This window comes from Spea bombifrons, chromosome 1 (genome assembly GCF_027358695.1).
Source record: "Spea bombifrons isolate aSpeBom1 chromosome 1, aSpeBom1.2.pri, whole genome shotgun sequence".
Taxonomy (NCBI): domain Eukaryota; kingdom Metazoa; phylum Chordata; class Amphibia; order Anura; family Pelobatidae; genus Spea; species Spea bombifrons.
The window spans coordinates 15,228,296-15,249,797 of record NC_071087.1 but is presented as its reverse complement, the minus strand read 5'-3'; the positions used below and the strand labels follow the sequence as shown (position 1 = coordinate 15,249,797).

At 36.3% G+C, this 21,502-nt stretch overlaps 1 protein-coding gene across 1 annotated transcript; it reads left to right on the top strand.

The window, feature by feature from the left end:
- Positions 1-7,512: 7,512 nt before the first annotated feature.
- Positions 7,513-13,015, top strand: NKX3-2 (NK3 homeobox 2). The gene is made up of 2 exons (XM_053458288.1): positions 7,513-8,706; positions 11,762-13,015. Exons 1-2 carry the CDS (start codon positions 8,301-8,303, stop codon positions 12,232-12,234), a joined length of 879 nt encoding a protein of 292 aa, XP_053314263.1. The 5' UTR covers positions 7,513-8,300; the 3' UTR covers positions 12,235-13,015.
- Positions 13,016-21,502: the final 8,487 nt, after the last annotated feature.

Sequence of the window (21,502 nt, the reverse complement as noted above, 5' to 3'; positions counted from 1 at the left end):
TTCGCACATAGCTGGCCGACACGTGTACATTTCTGCCATGTGGCCATATGTACATATATGTATTTTAATGCTATCAACATTTCAGAGCAGTATTTTGAGATCTACAATGTACATATGTGTAAAGGAACTATAAATATAGAGTATATACATCCCAAATCCCAAAGAAATCTTTGCATTTTATGATTAGGGATTGAATCTGGGGGTACCAGGGTCTGGATGTCCAAATTACATATACCAGGACTGCCTCTCAAACTCTGTCCTGATGAATTTTTGGCAGAACCTTTATCAGTGTAGATGGTCCATCCACGGGAATGGTATCGCATCCATCCTCCATGCCCCTTTTGTCCACGTTTGTGATAAAAAATTTTGAGTCTGAGTTGACGTCTGAGGCAAATCAGTCTTCCAGTGAACGGTCACTAACAATAGATGTCGACTACATAGAAGCTTACTCTTTTCCCTTCCCTGGAACATACTCTGTGACCTACTCTTACGCTGATGGTCAAAGCCTGGGACCACAGGTCTAAAGCTTCTAGAGTTTTTGTTTATTAAATAAAATTAAATAACTAAAATCAATAATCCATGTCAAATTCTGCATATGTGGATCACTAAATGATACCAGGAATTAACCTTGTTTTAGATTACAGGGAAAAAAGAAGCTTCTGGTATTTGAATCAAATTCAGAAACTGAATTATTTTGGGAGCCTAAGAAGACTATTTATATCAGTCTGAAAGGACCATTTGAAAGCAGGAAGACCCCCTTAAGCTGCACCAATGATCGCCTTGCTTTGTATCATCCCTTCACTTCCTGAATAAAAGAAGGACCAAATAAATGGGAGACCTTCAAATTGGGAAATTGATGAGATTTGGGAGCTAAATCAAACATGCCAGCAGCTTGAAGCCATCAAGTTCTTGTTATGTTGGTTATGTCATTGGAGTACTGTCCAATAATTAGAACAGCTCTGCTTGATGCCTTCAGTAAAGCCAATTGAGAGACCATAAGGGATGAGAAACGTATATTTCTTGAACTGTACATTAGATATAAGGAACCATAATATGATTTCTAAGAAGAAACCATCCTCCATCACCTCTGTGCTCTAAAGGTCAACTTTGCAAAATCTCTAACCTCAAAATCTTATTCCATATCCCATCTAGAGGTAAAGAGCTTTGATGGGAGATTATTGCGCAATGAATTGCTTAACTTCCCTTTCCCAGAAGACGTAGCTGAGCATACTACTTCCTCAGATCTCCGGTCCATTTCAGGGGAACTGAGGGGTTAAATGAGCAAACACTCTAGAAGATGTAGCTAAGGGGCTATTCTGACTCTAACAAACCTTATCCCTAAAGTGGGAAGTATGTTTGTGCTGCTCAAACGAGCAAAATTAACTTTTATCGTGACAAGTCTCTTTAAATGTGCATTTCCTCAAAGGGGCAGCAGGAGGAGAAGAGCCTGACAAATTATCCTCAAAAGAATCAGAAGTGGAGAGGCCATGCTTTTTATATATATATTTCTAACTGTGAACACTTACTCTTCAAAATAAAAAGAGGACTGGTCACTGGTAAGAAAGGCTTTCTTATGCATTTTAATGCTCTGGAGACTACCTCTAGAAGAAGCATAAATCAAATTTGTGGCAGACACAGCAATGAGTCCTCCAGTAGTGTTGCCCTTTAAAATGTGTGGTGATTTGGGACTCTCCCACACTGCACGGCTGTCTGGATCACCTGGTTGGCTGAGAAGCGCTGGCACCATGCATGAGCTCGCCTCAAACATTTTAGGGGCAACCACCTCTGCTGCATACCTACCAGAGGGACAATATATATATATATATATATATATATATATATATATATATATAGATATAGATATAGATATATATACATACATACATATACATGGTATATGGATAGTTACCAGCACTCTATGTCTTTTCCCAATAAATACAGATTCCTCTTTTGCAGGTCAACGTTTCAGTCTTTATTTGACTTTCATCAGGACACACTTTGACACACAAAAGAGGAATCTGTATTTATTGGGGAAAGACCTAGAGTGCTGGTAACTATCCATATACCATGTATATTACTTTGCCTTGTTACCTAGCACCAGGCTACAACAAAATTGGTTTGGAGTGCAATAGCATATTATTGGTTTTGTGTGTGTGTTTTTTTAACAAATAACACACAAGGTATTGTATTGTTGTTGTCCATATTGAATACATCATTTAAATATTCACAGTGTGGCCCCTAGCCTAATCACTTAAACAAAAGCTAATTGGATGAGAGGGGATTTGAGGTGTGTTTTAGAGCTACATTGACATAAAAATGAGACTCAAACATTTGCTGTTCTCAAAAAGCATCTGTTGAACCAAATAAATCTCAAAAGACCTACAATCAAGAAGTGTTGATTTGCATAAAGCTGGAAAAGGTTACAAAGTAATCTCAAAGAGTTCACATATTCATTAGTCCACAGTTCGACAAATTGTTTGTCAATGGAAACAATTTAGTACTGTGACTACTCTCCCTAGAAATGGGCGCTCAGCCAAGATGACTCGAACGCACAACCCAGGATGCTCAATAAGGTAAAAAAGAAACCCTTGAGTAAATGTAGCTGGTTAACATATCTGTTCATCAGTCTACCACATGCAAAACTCCATGACAACATGCCAGATGTATGTGGGGGCATCTCCGCTGCTGTGGACTGTCCACATTTGAGGTCCAGTGCTGTAGGGTAGGACTGCCATGGTGAAAATGCTAGGCCTCAGTCCTACTGCTCCCTTGCAGTAACGGGTTATCGTTGCTCAATTGACAATGAATGCAATTGTGTGATTTCTGCACAAAACTAAGCTAGTTGTATCATACGAAACATTCTGTACATGCACGGTTAGAATTGATTACAGAAGTCATTAGCAGCATATGTCATTAGCACCATCTTCAAATGGTCTGCTTGTGAATTAAGAAGACCTGGGAACCCCTTTGTGCCAAAGGGGCTTCAGGAAACTACTTTACACTCCTGACCTTGATTATCCTGGTTTTGTTAGAAGGTGAAACTATAAGGAGTTTTATATTAACACCATTCTCCTCTGAAGTTTATCAATTAAATAACTAAAATCAATAAGCCACGTGGAATTCTCCATATGTGGATCACAAAATCATACAGTGAATTAACCTTGTTTTATATGGAAACAAAAAAAGCATCCCGTATTTGTTTTGTACAGCATCAAATTTACAAACAGAATTCTTTTGACTAACAAGACTGTTCATATCACCAGTAAAACTGACATTTTGTGTCAGTTTGTCATCCCAGTCAATCCCAAGTCAATCTGCTTTGGGTCTATGTTTAGAATAATAAAAAGTCATTGTTATCCATAAATACCATGTATGGAATAGCACAAAGTTTATACAACTATCCTTGACCTTTCTATTGATTAACCACTTGTCCTTTGTGATTTGACAAAATTTCCTTTTTGGCCTTCATTGAGATTTCAATACTCTTTCAGGTCAATAGAATAAGTGTATGTGGTCTGAACCAAATTAAAATACACCACCACAGTAAAAGACTTCCGCAAATCTGTAAATTATGTAAATCCTTCCACATTTTTATTGCATAAATGTATATTTTCCTATATATTTATATATATATGCAATAAAATTGTGGAAGCAACTATTTACATCAAAGAAGAACTTACAGATTTATATAAGTATTTTCATACTGTTATATCTTTTTCACTGTGGTGGTGTATTGTAACTTTAATTTGAATTATTATTGGGCTTGGTATACTCACTCTCTTTATATGTGTTACTATACTATATGATAATGTCAACCATTATGGTATTACATTTAGAGACCATGGGTTTGACTTAAATATATTGGAAAATGCCCAAAACACGTGCAGTAATATATATCTAACACTAGGTGGCGAAGGTTTACTGTTTTACCCATTCACAGAAGAAGGGCTTGTTCAGCTATTCAGAAACTGAACAAAACATTCTTTCTGTTTCATAGATAAAGCATGTAACGCATGTAACGTGTTTTATGCCAACAGAAGAAATACACGTGAGAGCATAAGTGAGGATTACCGAAGAGAAATGTCATATACATGTATTATGTCCCTATCCGTATGAGAGAGGTGTAATAAAGGTGTAATAAAAATGAGAGAGGTGTAATAAAAATCTGTACATTTTTGTGAAGAACATTTCTAAAGATAGGTTCCGAATTTGGAGCAATCGCCATAGCAACCAAGGGACAAAATCCATCTACACTGTATATCACTCATTTATTTGGTATATTAATTAGGTTTTCATAATGAGTAATGAAATAACCCCCAAGCCCAAATGTTAAATAGTTTAATACACCGTTGGCTTATAGAACAATTTAAATCATGATGAAACTTTGGATACTCAAGTTAACAATCTGCAGCCTAATATGTTGCTATTGACAGATCAAAATACCCAACAGCTAGAGCAATGGCTTTAGGTTGTACTGAGCACACACATTTTTACACCTTGATATCAATAACTACAAATGAGACTTCTTCTAAGAATAATGGAAGACTATTACCTATAAAGATACCAACAGCCTCCAGTCTTTCTTTCACTACCTCACTGAGTTCAAGAAAGCAAGGTCACTTTGAAATCCCTTTGCTCATCTTACAGTTCATTTTTTCCTATGGAAGTTGAAGTCGGGCAGACAAAATGTGTAGTAAGAAAAGCTTTTGAGATCTGAGGTCTCTCTTTGAAATGTGTGAAGGAGAGACCTCTGAGGTCCTAAAAGCTAAACTAATTTTGTATCGTTTTATATGTTGCCCCAATATAATCCAAGATACAATACAAGACTGCATTTTCTCTTGGGTTAACCTGGCTATCTGATTTTTTCTTACTGAAAATCTGTTTGAAATCAAGTAACAAGACATTGCACAATTTTCTAGAATCATATGCCTGCAGTTATATTTTATCCCCTTCAGGCAATCTAATGGTACTTTTCTAATGTGTATGAGCAATTATAAGCAGACAAATAAAAGTCATTCCCTGAGTCTGGACTTCTGCTTTCCCAGCTGGTATTCAGGGATTTTACTGCAGCTGGGGGTTATGGGTAATGACTCATACATTAGCATGCATAGTGTATCATATTTTTTTCTTTTCTAGAATTAGAAAGATGGAGAAATGTTGCATTGTACCCCCAAGGGATTCTCTAGAACCTCTCTCTCCTAGGCTGGAGGGTTTCTTGTTCACAAACTGGGAGCCCTGTTGAGCTTGGCCTATAAATTAACTTCTTGGTAGGGTGAAAAATAAACAAAAATCTTTGAATATATGGAGATTTTTTTCCATGGGGATCAAACCAAACAGGCTGAAGAGGAGCTCAGCATGACACACTGTTAAGGGGACTTGCAAAGGGGAGGTGAGGAAGGGGTCTAGTTAGCACTGTTGAAATAAACATAGACCACCCAACTTGTCTGCCAGATCTCAGGAAACCTCATCAGACCTCTGCAAGCTCCCTCATGTGTCATTCTGCCTTTTATTAATGAGCAACGGATTTTGAGTGGTCTTACAACAATGGCATTAAGTTTACTAGAACCCCTTAATTCCAGAATTGCACTTATTCTTATATGAGGTATTTCATTTTACAGTGTGATTGGCTTTCGCAAGGAAGCACATAGTTTAAAAGAGTAATATTTTCAAGTGTTAGCAGTAGGAAAACTTTGAAAAGAGGGTCAATCTCTACAAAAGTACCTATTGTGTCTCAGCTATACTTGGGTGGGTAATTACCACTGTGGTTATTTAGACACAGATGAGTAATAAGGGCTACTGTTCGACTAAAAGCCCTGACCATCTCTCTGGAATATCTAAGGAACAGAATAACTTTCTGGCTTGCTCGATTAGAATATCTAAGTTACTCCTGCGAAAACATGGATGCATTTATTATTATTATTATGATTTATTATTATTGTAAACTTAAAATAATCTGATTTCTTCTGGATTTTTATTTTCACAATACACAACACTTTTTTATACACAGGTGTTTTTTTCTGGAAATTTAAAAACCGACTATAGAGAGTGTGGTTTTATCTATCTATCTATCTATCTATCTATCTATCTATCTATCTATCTATCTATCTATCTATCTATCTATCTAGCTATCTAGCTATCTAGCTATCTATCTATCTTCTATCGGTCGTGACTGTCTATTAGTAACGAAACATAGAATAAATAATATATTTATTAAATAATTACGCCTATCATTTAACATTTAATCGTAAAAATCTATTTAGTGCAAAGCCATCTATTGGATATGTATATATCCGCTATCGTGAATTTTAAAAATACTGGTAAAATCCGAACATTAATTATATATTAATTATTGAAAATTAATGAAAATATTCACATCTTTTTACAAAGTCCTCCAGTCTATAATCCTGTTGTTTGGTGCTATGCAGGGCATATTTATTCTGGTTATATGTTTGCTTTAAACACTTGGTGTAATACATTTTCATTATATTTACTTTTATCATGAGAAAATGTATATTTATCTGTATTAAAATTTGAAAAATATTGTTATTTATTAAGTAAAATATTGCATTTCCATAGAGTTGATCTATAATGTCCATCGATTTCATTCTGAAATACGACAATAATATTTTACTTGGTTTTGTAGGTGATGAAGAGCTTTTATTTAAATTATTTTTATATAGAGAAAATACGTATTCTAGGCAATCGTGGAAAAGTTTATAAAAGGAATATAATATACATAATTACTGCGCAAGTGATTGATACTTTAATTCAGACATACCCGAAAATCACAGCTCATACCGCCAGAAAGCCCCTCGATACAATATGTTACATTGTTGCAATTAACTATTTTCCGGTATACAATTTGTGCTCATAACAAGAAAAAAATGTTATTTCAATTTAAATTGCCAAATTAACGTCCTGGATAGTTTAACAAAATAGCAATTAAAACATAATAATAAATAATAATAATAATAATAATAGTAATAATAATAATCATAATAATTAATAATACACCATGTATATATATATATATATATATATATATATATATATATATATATATATATATATATGAGATAGATAGATAGATAGATAGATAGATATAGATAGATAGATAGATAGATAGATAGATATAGATATATCTATTATATAAATACTGAATATAGTATGCATATATATATATATATATATATATATATATATGTGTATATATATATATATATATATATAGTATATTTATAGTACATATAAATGTACGAATATCTATAACACACCCACATATATACTTAGATATCACTACAAAGCATATAAATCCATTTTCTCCCAACTGATAGATGGCAACGCAACAAAGACATGACATCGAAAATATTGTTTTATTGTTGTTTTATAATAATTTTTGGGGGTTCTTGCATCTGTTGCAGACTATATTATGATAAAACTGAGTGTGCTCAAATGCAAAATACTCTATATCCACTGTTTGTTCCATTCTAGACGTGGAAGGGTTAAAAAAGCCATCTCCTGCTCCAGCTTAAGGTCAACATTCCCCTCCGGATATGAGCCAATGAAATTGTGTCTTGGCTGGAACTTCAACCAATCAGGGAGTCCTGGTTGCAGCTGTCACTCACAGGTGAGGAATGAGAGTGAGAGAGTGAGAGTGCAAAGACTGCATCCAATGCCAGGGATCCAGCTGCACAGGACTCTGTATTAGGGGCAGGAGGAAAGGAGCCTGGACTGAGGAAGGGCATTGGAACCGCTCTAAAAAAGGAAGAAGAGGACAAACTATTACAGAAACACACAAGTTCTGGAGAAATAGGAACTGCTGAGAAATTACTCTCTATAAGGAAACTACAGGGGACTTTTTCTTTCTAGGAGAGCAGCAAAGGACTGGCCCTTTATAGGACTATAGCAGCAAGATCAGTCACCCTAGCATTCAGCCTCACCTGGCATTACAGTGTGCCCCCTGCCATTTACCCCAGACTCTGCACATAAAGGAGGTACTCTGGACAGCTTCATGCATGGGAGGCTCTGACATTTCGCAGATGAGTGCTGTGGTAAGCCTCTCCTCTTTTGCTGGAGAGCTGTGGTGGCTCAGTCATTATTAAGGAGATTCGTGGCTAGCGCTTCCAGGGATCTCCTCTTGTTTTCTGGAGAAATCTGGATTAACTCTTAACAAGCAGATGTCTTCCAGTGTACCCTGCTCAGGATCCCCCCTCCAGTGAGCGCTGTCTGCGGATAGATTTGAGTTCTTTGCAGTGCTGAAGTAGGATCCATAAAGTTCCAGACTGATTGATTCTTAGCAGATGGCTCTCCGAGGTTCCAGCAGCTTAACCCCCTTCTCCATCCAGGCCATCCTGAACAAGAAGGAGGATAGAGTTGGGTCCTACCCCAGGATGGGGCGCCTTCTCCCAGCCAGCAGCCCCACCACTCCCTCCTGCTGCTGGAGGCTTTTTGGGGAAGTAGACACCGAGGGACTGGCATCTTCATGTGGAGGGCCACAAGGGGTGGGAGTCGGAGGTGAGCCGGCTGGATGGGACTCAGACTCAGCTCTCAGTGAGGAGGGGGAACCGGGGAGACCGGCAGACTCTGGCCTGGCTGATGGGGTGGAGGGCAGGAAGAAACAGAGGCCGCTGGAGGTTAGACCCAAGGAGGAAGAAGAGGAGGAGACCCCGGGCTGCAGTGACTGCGAAATGACGGCCAGCGTCTCAGGTACCCGGGGTGCAAGGGGTTAATGCATGGCCATCCTTGGGGAAAATAGAGTGCAGGAAGTTTTAACCCATTGAACATCACCGGGGTCATCACCTGTGTACCCCTTACCCAGGGATATCTAAGATGTTTGCCAGCAGGTCACTAAATACAAATGTATTAAATGTTACAATTCTATGTATATGTGCATCGCTGGAAAAAATATGCACGTGGCCACCATGCGGAAAGCATTGTATGGATCTGGTAGTCCACATTCTGACGATATCAGATTATAGAAAATGGCGAACACCCATTGGCTGTCAAGAGCAGTACATATATGTACAATATACATAAAATAACGATAACAACTATACAAATACACTTTACAACATAGTATTATATTCACTTTATTATATATATATTCACACACACACACATATATATATATATTTATATATATAGTTATATATATATAATTATATAGGTAGATAGATGTAGAAATGTAGAAATTGAATGCAAATATTGCTACAAAATTGTATATATAAATATTGCTACAAAATTATATATATAAATGCACATGGAAAAAATATGCAGTGGTTTTGTATGACAATATAAAATAAATCATCACTACTTTCATTACTTCTAAAATACATTTCTTAAATTTGAAATATTTTTAATTGAAAAAACAAAAATTTGTTTCATTTCCATTTTTTCCCCCAAGTTTTTGCAGTATATTTTACAAGATAAATGTAACATGCTGGAAAATGGTAATTTGACTAATAATTATAGAGTGATTCCCATGATCAGATAGTTGGGCACTTTGTACGTTGTGTTGCCTTTTCTCCGGTTGGGGAGTGGCTACAGGAGGGGGGGGCCACGTCTGCTTCATATTTTAAATAATATATAAATGTGTACACAATTTCTGAACCATTTACACGCTTTTTATGCCCTACAATACTTTACGGGCATCGATTCCCCCTTTTCTTTTTTTTTTTTGTTTTGGAAGACTATAATTAGTAATATTACTCACATTCTATAATATCGTGATTTTCCAAACAAAAAGATGTTACATGTATGTTACAAAGTTATTTTAAAATAAGAAACCTAAGTAAATAAAAAACTAAAACTATACAAATATATATATATATATATATATATATATAGATGCTATTATAAATCTGATTTTCGATTGTATGAGATGCTTGAATTAATAATATCTATACACCAAATAGCTAAGTGTGCTACGTGCCCGTGATTATTATTATTATTATTATTATTATTAATCTTACAATATTAATAACTTAATTGGTAACTGTTAATTATTCAAATAAATCGGAAATTGTAATTAACTGAGGTTAGGCGTTTTGGAGCCGCACGTTAAGGAACAGAAAAGTATTTTATTCCGCCCCAGAAATATATGGTTCGCAGACCGTGTTAATGCAGACATTTTAGAATTTAGGCCTGATTTGTTGTTAGATCCCACAGCTCAGATCAAAATGAACTAGTACAATAACTAATATAGATCTTGTTCAAAAAACAATCGAGAATACCGCCAGCTGCAATACGTTTATTTATGTTATATATATATATACATATTTATTATTATTATTAACCTTTATGTTAACACGTTGATAATGTATTTTAATGAACTTTACTTTAGATTAAAAAGTATATTGTACGGGCGGTACACGGTTAGAGATCAGTATGAATACATGTATCTGGTCATAGAGATTCTAAAAACCGGCATTGTCTGTATTTTTTTTTTTTTTTTCAAGATTATGAGTTTTTTAAAATAATTTGCGTTCTTGATGTGTCTAGTTTTGTGAAGCCTAATTCGGCAACGTTAGCTAGTTAGTAATAAACACTTTGTATATAGATGGATAGACTGATTTGATCATCTTTATATACACACACAAACACACACACACACACATATATATATCTATATATATATAGATATATACGTAGATATATATATGTGTGTGTGTGTGTGTATAAAGTTGATGTATGTATATATTTATCTATATCTATCTATCTATCTATCTATCTATATAGATAGATATATATATCTATCTATATATATCTATATATCTATATATAGATATATAGATATATATAGATAGATATATATATATATTAACCATATATCAGTAAAATCCCCATGTCGTATATGCAAAAGCTCAGTGCTTTATCCCTCACAGACAGTAGGAGCGGAAGACAGAGGAAAGAGGAATAGAAAAAAGAAGGATAACCTTGTGCCCCCCCACCCCCACCCCTTCTGAAATATTAAGCTCTGTAACCAAAATTAACTTTTGACCTCCGTGGTAAGAGAGGTTGGTTAGAGCTAGCAAATTATTATACTAGGACACTGTTGCTTTTCAGTAGGCTGAGACCTAGCCCCATAGATGGGGCACCTGCTAGACTAGAGGCTACTGCTTATAGAGCACTCCAGTAATTAACAGGTTAATGTGAGTGAAGCCATGTAGTCATTTTGTAGCTGTGGCTTATGTTGGACACCTTCTATTAAGTCACCTGATACTGTCTACTAAATATTTCATATACTACAGAATAGTACATATACAGGGGGACTCAATACTGGTCTTAGGTATAGTATTGAGTTTAACTCTTTCAAACCTTGATCAATGTAAAAGCACTTTAAATATAAATATAAGAAAATATCAATAACAATTTACATGCAACAAATAACAACAAATACATGCGTACATTATGAAGCGGTTTAAATGATCAGGGCAGAATATGTATGTAAAAGAGGGGGACAGACAGGCCAGCAAATTTATTTTCATTAATTGTACAGCCTTTATGTCAATATTTAAAAAAATATCCGGATATGTATGGTATTTCTTTGTAGGTTCTTTGTAGTGTTTTGCCCCAATCCACAGTGTGTATTATTATTATTATTATTATTATTATTATTACAGTTTATCTGGGCATAGAATGGGTTATTATTATTATTAAAGCTGCACCAACCCAAGTCACAACCCAGCAGGGATAATTATTGACGCACTCTGAATATTTCTCCTTTATTAACGGCATGTTTTTTTTTTCCCCCTGTTCTCAGACCCCAGCCCCCCAGATGGAGACCCGAAGTGTGAGCAGCTCCTGCTGGAAGCTCCCAAGCAGAGGAAGAAGCGCTCCCGCGCTGCCTTCTCCCATGCCCAGGTCTTCGAGCTGGAGCGACGCTTCAACCACCAGCGTTACCTGTCCGGGCCGGAGCGGGCCGACCTGGCCGCCTCCCTCAAGCTCACCGAGACTCAGGTCAAGATCTGGTTCCAAAACCGGCGCTACAAGACCAAGCGCAGGCAGATGGCGGCCGACCTGCTGGCCACTGCCCCGGCAGCAAAGAAGGTGGCAGTCAAAGTCCTGGTGAGGGATGACCAGAGACAGTACCAGCCTGGGGAGGTGCTGAGGCCATCACTGATGCCCCTTCAGCCCCCTTATTACTACCCCTATTACTGCGCCTTGCCTGGGTGGACGCTCTCTGCAGCAGCCGCTGCAGCAGCTGCAGCCGCCTGTACTGGGGGGACCCCCTAACCCAGTTTTTAGGGGGAGAAGAGGTGCCACCCCTAAACTCAGAAGACTATATATTATAAAAGAAGGTGACTGCTACCCCTGCCAACACTTTGACCCAATCACAGATCTTTTAAAAAAACATTAGACAATCTCATTTGAAAATAGGACTAAACTGTTCCAGGCAGCAGGCTGTGTTCATGGTATCCATGTGTTGTCAATATGCTGTATATGTTTTTTTATGTATTATGGTTACATTTATTTGAATTGGTTACTCTGCTCATTGACAAGTAGAGAGGTGATTGCAGGGGAGATCCTTCAATGTGGACTTTTTGTACTGCCACAAGTGCCTACTAGGGGTTACCTGGACTATGGAGATAGCCAGACCCTTCCAAGACCATGCATGGTCCAGGTCAATGTTTCATCTTCTTCATTGTTTAGTAAGTAATGAAAAGAATACAGGGAACAATCCAAAAGGGAACATGAGTTTAAGACTTTCTAGCACTTTCCTAGTATAATATTGTACTTATTTTATGCAATGTGAATATTTTCTCATATACAACATGGGTTTCAAGGCAATTCTGTACCCTTTCCAGAAAACTAACAGCATCCCATTCGATGGACTGCTTAGTATCACCTCCTACAGTATATATATATATATATTTTTAATAATCCAGATCATTCCTTTTGTATGTTTTCTATGAAGCAGGCACTGTGCACTCGACTAGATTTATTTACCGAAAGGAATTGTGAATATTTTTAAGGTGTTGTACCTTTTTTTTTCTAATTTATAAAATTACAATTTAACACACATGTGTTCTAGTCATTGAGTAGGTGTTACCTGCGCATTCTCTATTTATATTCGTGTATATGTGTCTACGTGTGTGTGTAATGTATGTGCAAATATCCAATCATAATTCGTTTAAATGCTTGCAATATTACTAGGATATACTACAAATTAGTACACTAATATCATGGTTTTTTTACCCAGATTTTTTCTAGAAACATGAAGCCATATTTTGAAACTCTGCAAAGACCAATTACCCAGGTTTTACTTTTTTGGGGGGGGGGGTAAAATAATTTTATAGGCTGGAACCAAAGTTTGGAGGAATGTGCGTGGGGTCTACAGTTCTGCTTCCTTCCAGGGAAATATTTATAGACAGATTTTAGCACAATGTACATTGCCCATATACAGCGCCACATTATAGCTTTAACACTTTGATTGCCGGCCCCTTGCACTGGGCTGGTATCTGCTTATGCACTGGTGGAACTAACTTTTCGTTATTTTCTTATCATGCTTCTGGATACATGAATTAAGATAAAACAAGAGCCACGCAGCTAATGCAGATAATTCAGTTCAGAACACAGCACTTCACCGAAAATCAGAGAATTTACAGTATTAATTGCTCTTCTTGAAAAAATATTCGGTGTTTGGTTATGTATGTATTTCGGGCCGTTCTAGTGCAAATTATTAAAAGTTGTGCAATCGCCATAGCAACCATGGGATGTGGCGCTGATGGCTTACACCTTTACCATTTTACACCAGAATAACTGTTATATATAACCTGCATTTTAAAGAGCTCCAACGGACATCGTTCTATGAATTTAGATCTCAATAGTAATCCGGAATTACAAATGTGATTAGTATTTAAATACTAATTGCAACGTTTTTTAGGTTTATTCGCTGTTTTAACCCCTCGCGGTCCGGTTAACATTTAATCCAGGTGTATAAAGGATTGATAGAATTTTTCATTCCAGTTCTGTGTAGGATAGGCAATTACCCTGATGGCAAATACAAGAGGTATGAGCGAGAGTGAGTGTGTGCTGCGGGCAAACTTTGAAAATTGATCTTATCGCCACAGTAACCCACGGAGTGGTCGATAGAGACCGAGTATATCGTAGGTTAGTGCATATCACATTTTAAGTGGCAGCTCTTTGGGGTTTCATATGATTCTCAGTGCATTTAAATGTTTTCATTTGATTAATAATAAATCATGCTTTCCCCACATAATCAGAATCCTCAAACACAAAGGCAGGCTTTTGAATAATTGATCAAATTGAAGAGATTCGTATTTAATTAAAATATTGGAATCAGCTGTTGAACACTTTGCATATCACATCAAGTATTTAGATTTTGTGTCTCATCAGTAATGGTTTCCTTAGTTGCTATACTTCAGATGTGAAATCATGTGAATTATCCATTAATCAACCAAAGATACCTGATAGAATTAGTAGCCGAAATGGAATATATTTTGTATCATATTTTAGAGACACACTGTTTCTAATGATATGCATGAAGAATTATAATTAATGTTTACATAATATATTTCTTATTTCGAAATAAGTATCTTCTTAGTCAAAACTTGACAGTTTGACGAAGGGACAGTAACACTCAATTAGCAATGGAACATTTTTGCTTAACCCTTTCCAGTTCCAGTGATTTAGACAAACCAATGGTTTAAATCCTTCAAGTATCCTATTTTATCCTCTTTATTTGCTTGCCAATAGGAGAACTGCATGAATTAAGGGAGATACCTTTTGATTCCGAGGGAATTTTCATTTTGTTGCTGCTTTTTCACAGAAAGACTAATTAAAGCACATCCTATCAATAATTGAAATAATAAATAAAATGTACTTAAATAAAAGAAAAATAGAAAGACAAAGTTTTTAGTTTTATTATTTCCCTTCATATTTTATCGTTTTCATACCAAACATGAAATTTAACTGTACCATACCTCTGTAAGTCACACAATTTAGAAAAATGTGGCATTTAAATTGACCTATGTATAAAAAACAATGACCAAAAGGGATCAAATGCAGGGGGTTCATAAATATGTATGTATAAATGGTAATTCTGATGCAATGTTCCAAAAGTGGTCTTATCTCCACAGAAACCTGTTAGATCCTACAGAAAGGATAAACCATTGTTAGCTCTTCCTTCAAACTTTGCTGTGCAATCACTTTTAATACATAACCCCCAAAGTTCCTTTATAAAGAATGAATATTGACACATGAATGGGAAATATAAATATATGTGTAGTTTTAATATTGTGTTTTGGCCACACAGGTTTGAAACCTATTTCTTCATTACCTGTGATTTGTATCCTCTGCTAGTGACATAAAATATTTTTATAATAGTAATATTTGTAATAAAAGATCCACAGGTTTGTATGTTAAGCCAATTCACATATTGAATCATGGACTTTAAAACAGATCTTCCTAGTGTCAGACATAGCTGGTTAGAGGTGCATCCAGTTGTTTGTTGGGAAAGTTGGGGACCAAGATCCACATAGGACCCAAACCACCTACATCAGGGTTTGCAGGATATTCAAAGTTACAACACAGCATCAATATTATATTCAAACAATTTGCAATTCTGGAGGACATAGCTCACAATGCAACACCCCAAGAGGTGAAGTTAATCAGGACCCTAGGAATCTTTTATTAACTTCATTACATATTCCAAACAGAAAAGAGCATGAAGTAATGAAGTGCAGTAAAAATCCAATTCAGGGTTATACAATCTTTCCCAGATGGATTTGACCTCAGGCTGGTTATTACATTAAGATACAGTAAAGCATCACAACAAATATATCTTATTTTAAAATTCAATATTGCTTAATACATGCTAAGTGCATCTCTAATTCACAGCTTTCAAAATTAAGCCCAATTTTGCCATTTTCTTTATATAGTTCCTTTTCATTTGTAACACTTAAGGAGACAAGATATGAATTCATTGTTTCATACAATGGGCTGTGATTGGGCCTTTCGGGAAAGGCTTGTAGATTCTAAGGTAAATTATTGTGCATTACTTGTAGAACAACCTCCACAGTACTACATGTTTATCAAGCAATAGGTTCATTCTGGAATGAAAGACTTGTACTTTGAATCATGACAGTTTGGATTTTATTTACTAAAGATATATTTGGCAGAAGGGTTTGTAGGAGAGTTGTGGTCTATATGTAGCTAGCATCTCCTGGAAGCTGAGCTGGGCCTGTACAATGCATAAATCAATGTGTAAGGCAACCTTTATGAAATCTTGCTGCTCTAACTATACATTATACAGGGCCAGCCCAAGCTCTTCCTGCAGCAGAAGCTCACAGAGGTTCGCTATTCATAATGTATAGTTAAGTCAAGGACCTGAAAGACAAATCTCCTGCAAACTCTCCAGTCAACTCTCCCTCTAGTAAATAAACCACCTTATTAACACACTACTCTTTTCCTATAGTCTTTTTCTGTGTAGCTGGTATCACTGTAAGTTGAGAGGCCTGTCCTGCTTGTTTGTCCTTAGCATTTGCATGTTGACTTTTAAACTCTTCTACATTGGTGTACGTTTGCTATCCACTATAATATACTATGATTAGAACTAGATTACTATTTATATCAGGGCTGGACACAGTGTTGAAAAAGTATTTGCGCCTTCCCGATTTGTTGTAGTTCTGCATATTTGGTGCATTTAGATCATCAAACTCATTTAAATTTTAGACAAAGGTAACCGGAGTAAACATAAAATGCAGTTTTTAAATGATGAGTTTATATATAGAAAGATATAAAAGAAAGATAAAAAGCTATCCAACCCTACCTGACCCTATGTGAAAAATATTGCCACCTTAGTTACTAAATCAAGCAATAACCCAATTGATAATTGAGTTAAATTTCACTAGATGCACCCAAGGATAATTACTGCCAGCCCTGTTGAATCTAAACATTGATTAAATAGAACATGTCTTGCAAAGTGAAATAAACTAAAAGCACTCAAAAAGCAGCGCATGATCCCACAATATAAAGAAATGTAAGAACAGATGAGAAACAAAGCCATTGACATCTATCAGTCTGGAAAATGTTACAAAGCCATTTCTAAGGCTTTGGGACTCCCGTGAACCACGTTGAAGGCCATTATCTGCAAATGGAGAAAACATGGAACAGTGGTGGACCTTTCCAGGAGTGGCTGACCTACCAAAACTCCTTCAAGAGCACACTGATGACTGATCCAGGAGGTCACAAAAGAATACAGACCAACATGTAAGGAACCGCAGGCCCTACTTGCTTCAAGGTGTCAACGTTCAAAATTTCATAATAAGAAAGAAACTATGCAAAAAGACATAAAACCAACCCAGCATTCCACGATAACAACATTATACCAACAGTCAAACATGGCGGTGGTAGTGTGATGGTCTGGGGCTGATTTGCTGCTTCAGAACGTCGGCGACTCGCCATAATTGATGAAACAATCCTGAAGAGGAACATCCGGATATCAGTTCATGGCCTAAAGCTCAGACGCAGTTGGGTTACGCAGCAGGAAAATGAATGGCAGTTATTGCAAACGTTTGGTTGCAGTTGTCGATGCCAAGACTGGGACAAAGTTATTAGATTTAAGGGGCAACTCCATTTTCACCTGGTTGAAATAGGTTTTGAGCAACCTTTTCTGTTCAATATATGAAATGATCATTTAAAAGTTGCATTTTGTATTTACTCATGTTGATGATCTGAAACATTTAAATGTGACAACTAAGCAAAAATAGATGAACTCTGAAAGGGGCAAAGGCTTTTCCACAGCACTGTGTGTATGTATATATATATATATATATATATATATATATAATTATTATTATTATTTTTTTCTGTATGTAACAGGAAAAATGAAGTTATATACTAAAAAAAATAGCTACAAAATAGCTGGTCCTTTGGTATACTTGTTGTATTGAGCCCATGGCATAGTTTCTTGGTTTCTTGATAGTTAAGGAATATTTTTAAAGAATGTCAAATTTACAACATAATTTCTCATTCTATATTCCTTTGGAATTGAAGTTTACAGAATAGTGCAACATCGCTCCTGATAATCTGTGGGGAGCAGGTCCACTGGTCTCACTTCAATAACCGCATGCACAGAGGTTCAAACCAAATCATAGCAAAAAGCACAAGTTGGGAATCTCTACAAAATGCAGCCGATTCCAAATATTTAAAAAAAAATAAATAAATAAAGTTAACAGAGTCATAGGAAATAGAAGTGTTTTATTTTACCTTTTCCCCAGAATATGTACACATAATGGACATCCATATAGAATGAAATAAATGAAATATTTTTGTGTCTTTAATGTACAAACGAACTGTTTCACTTCTAAAAATGTCTTTCTAAACACTACTGAAAAACAGAATTTCCGGACTGAACAGTGAAGTAAGCTTAACTTATTATAACAGTCAAACAATAACAAATGAATGGGTGGTGAGGTCATAGCTTAAGTAGTTCCAAGGACTGCACACAAAAATAAAGCATCTATTATTACTAGCAGTAGTATTGTCATGTATTTATAAACTTTCCACAGATATAAGCCCCAAAGTATAAAAAGTGCAGCAAGGCATTGGCTATCACATGCCACCAAGATCAGTAATGCAAAAATAACAGGGGTATTTAATATTTAATGGAAAGAAGGACTTGTTAACAAGGCAACCATTAAAAAGCGAGTAACTAGTTCATGCAGTTGGATGATGTTTTGCTTAGTCTTGAAAGAGCAAATGACAGCATTCAAAATCTGAACGTATATACATTAAATAAACATGGAGCAGTAATGCCTATATTTGTAAGTTGGGATTGGGCACTGGAAATGTGTTCTTCTAATAGGGCCAGATTTCATGTTATTGCTGCTGTGATGTAAATTAGGATTTTGACCTCTTAAGATTGTTAAGCAATGGTGTTTTTAATCAATTTGTAGGAAATCTGCCAGAAAAGTATCAAAGCTCAATTTAAATAACCCCATCAATGTTCTTACATTGAACTACTTGCTGCAAATGTATCTAAAAAAGTCTTTCAGTTTTTATCAAGCACCAGGTCCTTCAGAAGTTTCTACAGGAGAGGAGCTTTAGAATAGAATACCAAGGGAGGACTGGAACAAAAATAGGCCCATCAGACTACATGTGAAAATGGAAAACAGACAGACCGCATTTTATCTTTATTTCTCCTGAGGAAGCCGATACTAGTTGGTGAAACGCGTTGAGACATTTTTTAAACCTACGGATTTACAAGACGGACATTTTATCTTACCTTCTCCGGTCTCGGTTGAGACTTATCTGTAAGTTGTTCTGCTTTACTTTATTAAACTACTGCTAGAAACTACTGCACCATTTGTGGTTTTTCATCTATATTACAGACCTCAAGAAGATACAAAGGTCTTTTTGATGAGCCTCCTTTAAAGTCACTTATCCTAATTTTTTTGGATTTGAATTTATTACACTATTGTTCCTTTTATTTATTTTTCTCCACATGTTCATGCGCCCCTTTTCGATATACTGATACATGTGAAGATTGACAAGATTTTTGGATTTGAAAAATGGGCCTGGAAAAAGAGATATCATTAAAGAAACATAGACATTTTGTATTATACATTTCCATGGCCTTTCCATCTGCCAACTTTTCGAACCACTGTAAAGTCTTAACCTTAATTGGTCTCTGGCCTTGACTTGTGTTCGCAATAGCCTTGAATATATGTGCTTGCATTTTCTCAAAGACCCAATAAACATTTCTTTCAAATAATGTACCTCGATCATGCCTCAGCGGTATAAAAGTGGTTCTGGTGCCAAGTTTAAAAACAGGACATATTACCATTCCATCTCAATGTAATGGTTTGATCAGCAACAATATTTCATTGGTTGCTATGTTATCACCTTTTATAAATAACCCTCATTGTTTTTGGGGTGTAAATGCAGGAAACATCTGTACACTACGCTACAATTTCTTATAGAGGTTTATACTAGATTTTTTTATAGAGCTTTTATAAAGGAACATGCCATATTTGCTCAAATATAAGACAGGTTTTTTTGAGAGCAAACGCTTAGAAAAATACCCCTTGTCTTATATTCAAGGTCGTTTTATAATCTGACCTCAAATAGACGGCTGTGCAATGCACGCAGACAACCTCCGCTGCTGCCCAGCATTTCCGCAGGGGCTTTTATGACGGAGTACTGGTGTGTCATGACCTTCTGGCGATCTGTCATGGAAGCCACGGTGGAAGCGCTGGGCAGCAGCAGAGGTTGTCTACCCGCATCGTGCAGATGTCTACCGGCTGCCCCCACTAGACACCAGGGAGTCTGGAGCACCGAGGGCAAGTATGGGGATGCATTTGTAAGTCTGAGGGGGCAGAATGGCATATCAGGGGGGGCAGATTGGCATATAGGGGTATAAGACATATCTGGGGGGGGGCAGAGTGGCAAGCCTGGGGGCAGATGTGCATAACTGAGTTCAGATGTACATAACTGGGGGGGCAGGTTGCCAAATAAAAGGAAATAAAAAACAAGACATCCCTTTTTTCTTAATCATAGTTTTTATTAAATATGAAAAAATAGTTTACATGTGAATTAACATTTAGGGTAGTCTTTATTTAAAGGATTTTTATTTTTTCCCTGAATTAATATTCACATTTTTGGGGGGTCATCTTATAATCAGGGTAATTATATGAAGGATTGAATAAGCATGGAAAGAAATGTCTCCCTCATTCATACCCTTTAAAAAGGATTGAGATTTTTGAATCCAGTGTAACTTTTTGGGACTACATTTGGAATGGAACGTGCCGGGAGGCATTTCAGTCTGTCCATGAATTATGTAACTGTGTGACCATACGCTATCTTGATCAATAGTAGCAGGGATCATGCCTGTTGTAGACTTGAAAATAATCAAAATAATATTTTAAATAGTTCTCCAGAGACAACATTGGAGAGTCTGAACAATGGACGCCTGCTACATTGGAAAACATAGAACATTGGCTATAGAATTTACCTGGTGACATTTCAGGTGTCTGCTATTTACTGTACAATATTTTCTATTTTCTAAAACAGAGATCTTCCAGTTCTCCCACACTAGACCACCATGATTAGTCTACTACGGATTGGAGCTGCATGCAAATGCAGGTAGATGTTTGCTAAGGGTATACACATTTAAGATACCGCAAAACACCTAAATTGATTAATTAAGAGGGGTGTCCACGTACATTGGTCATATGGTGTATCAAATATTTTACTCCAAATAAACTAAAACATCAATTAGTAATTACCATCTAGGGAGGCTTACACTGCACAATGTAAAACTAAAATGATGACATTTCCACTGATTTCAATAGAAAGCTCCTTGTGAGTGGACAAACCTGGATATCATCACCAGGTTGATGACTGTGTCTACTTATCTACTTATGTATGGATGATCTGCTCAAATTGATCAGAGTGGAAACCGAAATAACTTGTACAACTTTGAGTGACAAGGTTCATCAAGGCACCAATATGTAATCTCAATTTAGATTTCATTTAG

What these genes read in the sequence shown, in the direction of transcription:
- NKX3-2 (XM_053458288.1), top strand. Translation starts at nt 8,301, where the DNA reads ATGGCTCTCCGAGGTTCCAGCAGCTTAACCCCCTTCTCCATCCAGGCC. An exon ending in AATGACGGCCAGCGTCTCAG is followed by an intron (nt 8,707 to 11,761) that starts GTACCCGGGGTG and finishes CCCTGTTCTCAG; the next exon opens with ACCCCAGCCCCCCAGATGGA.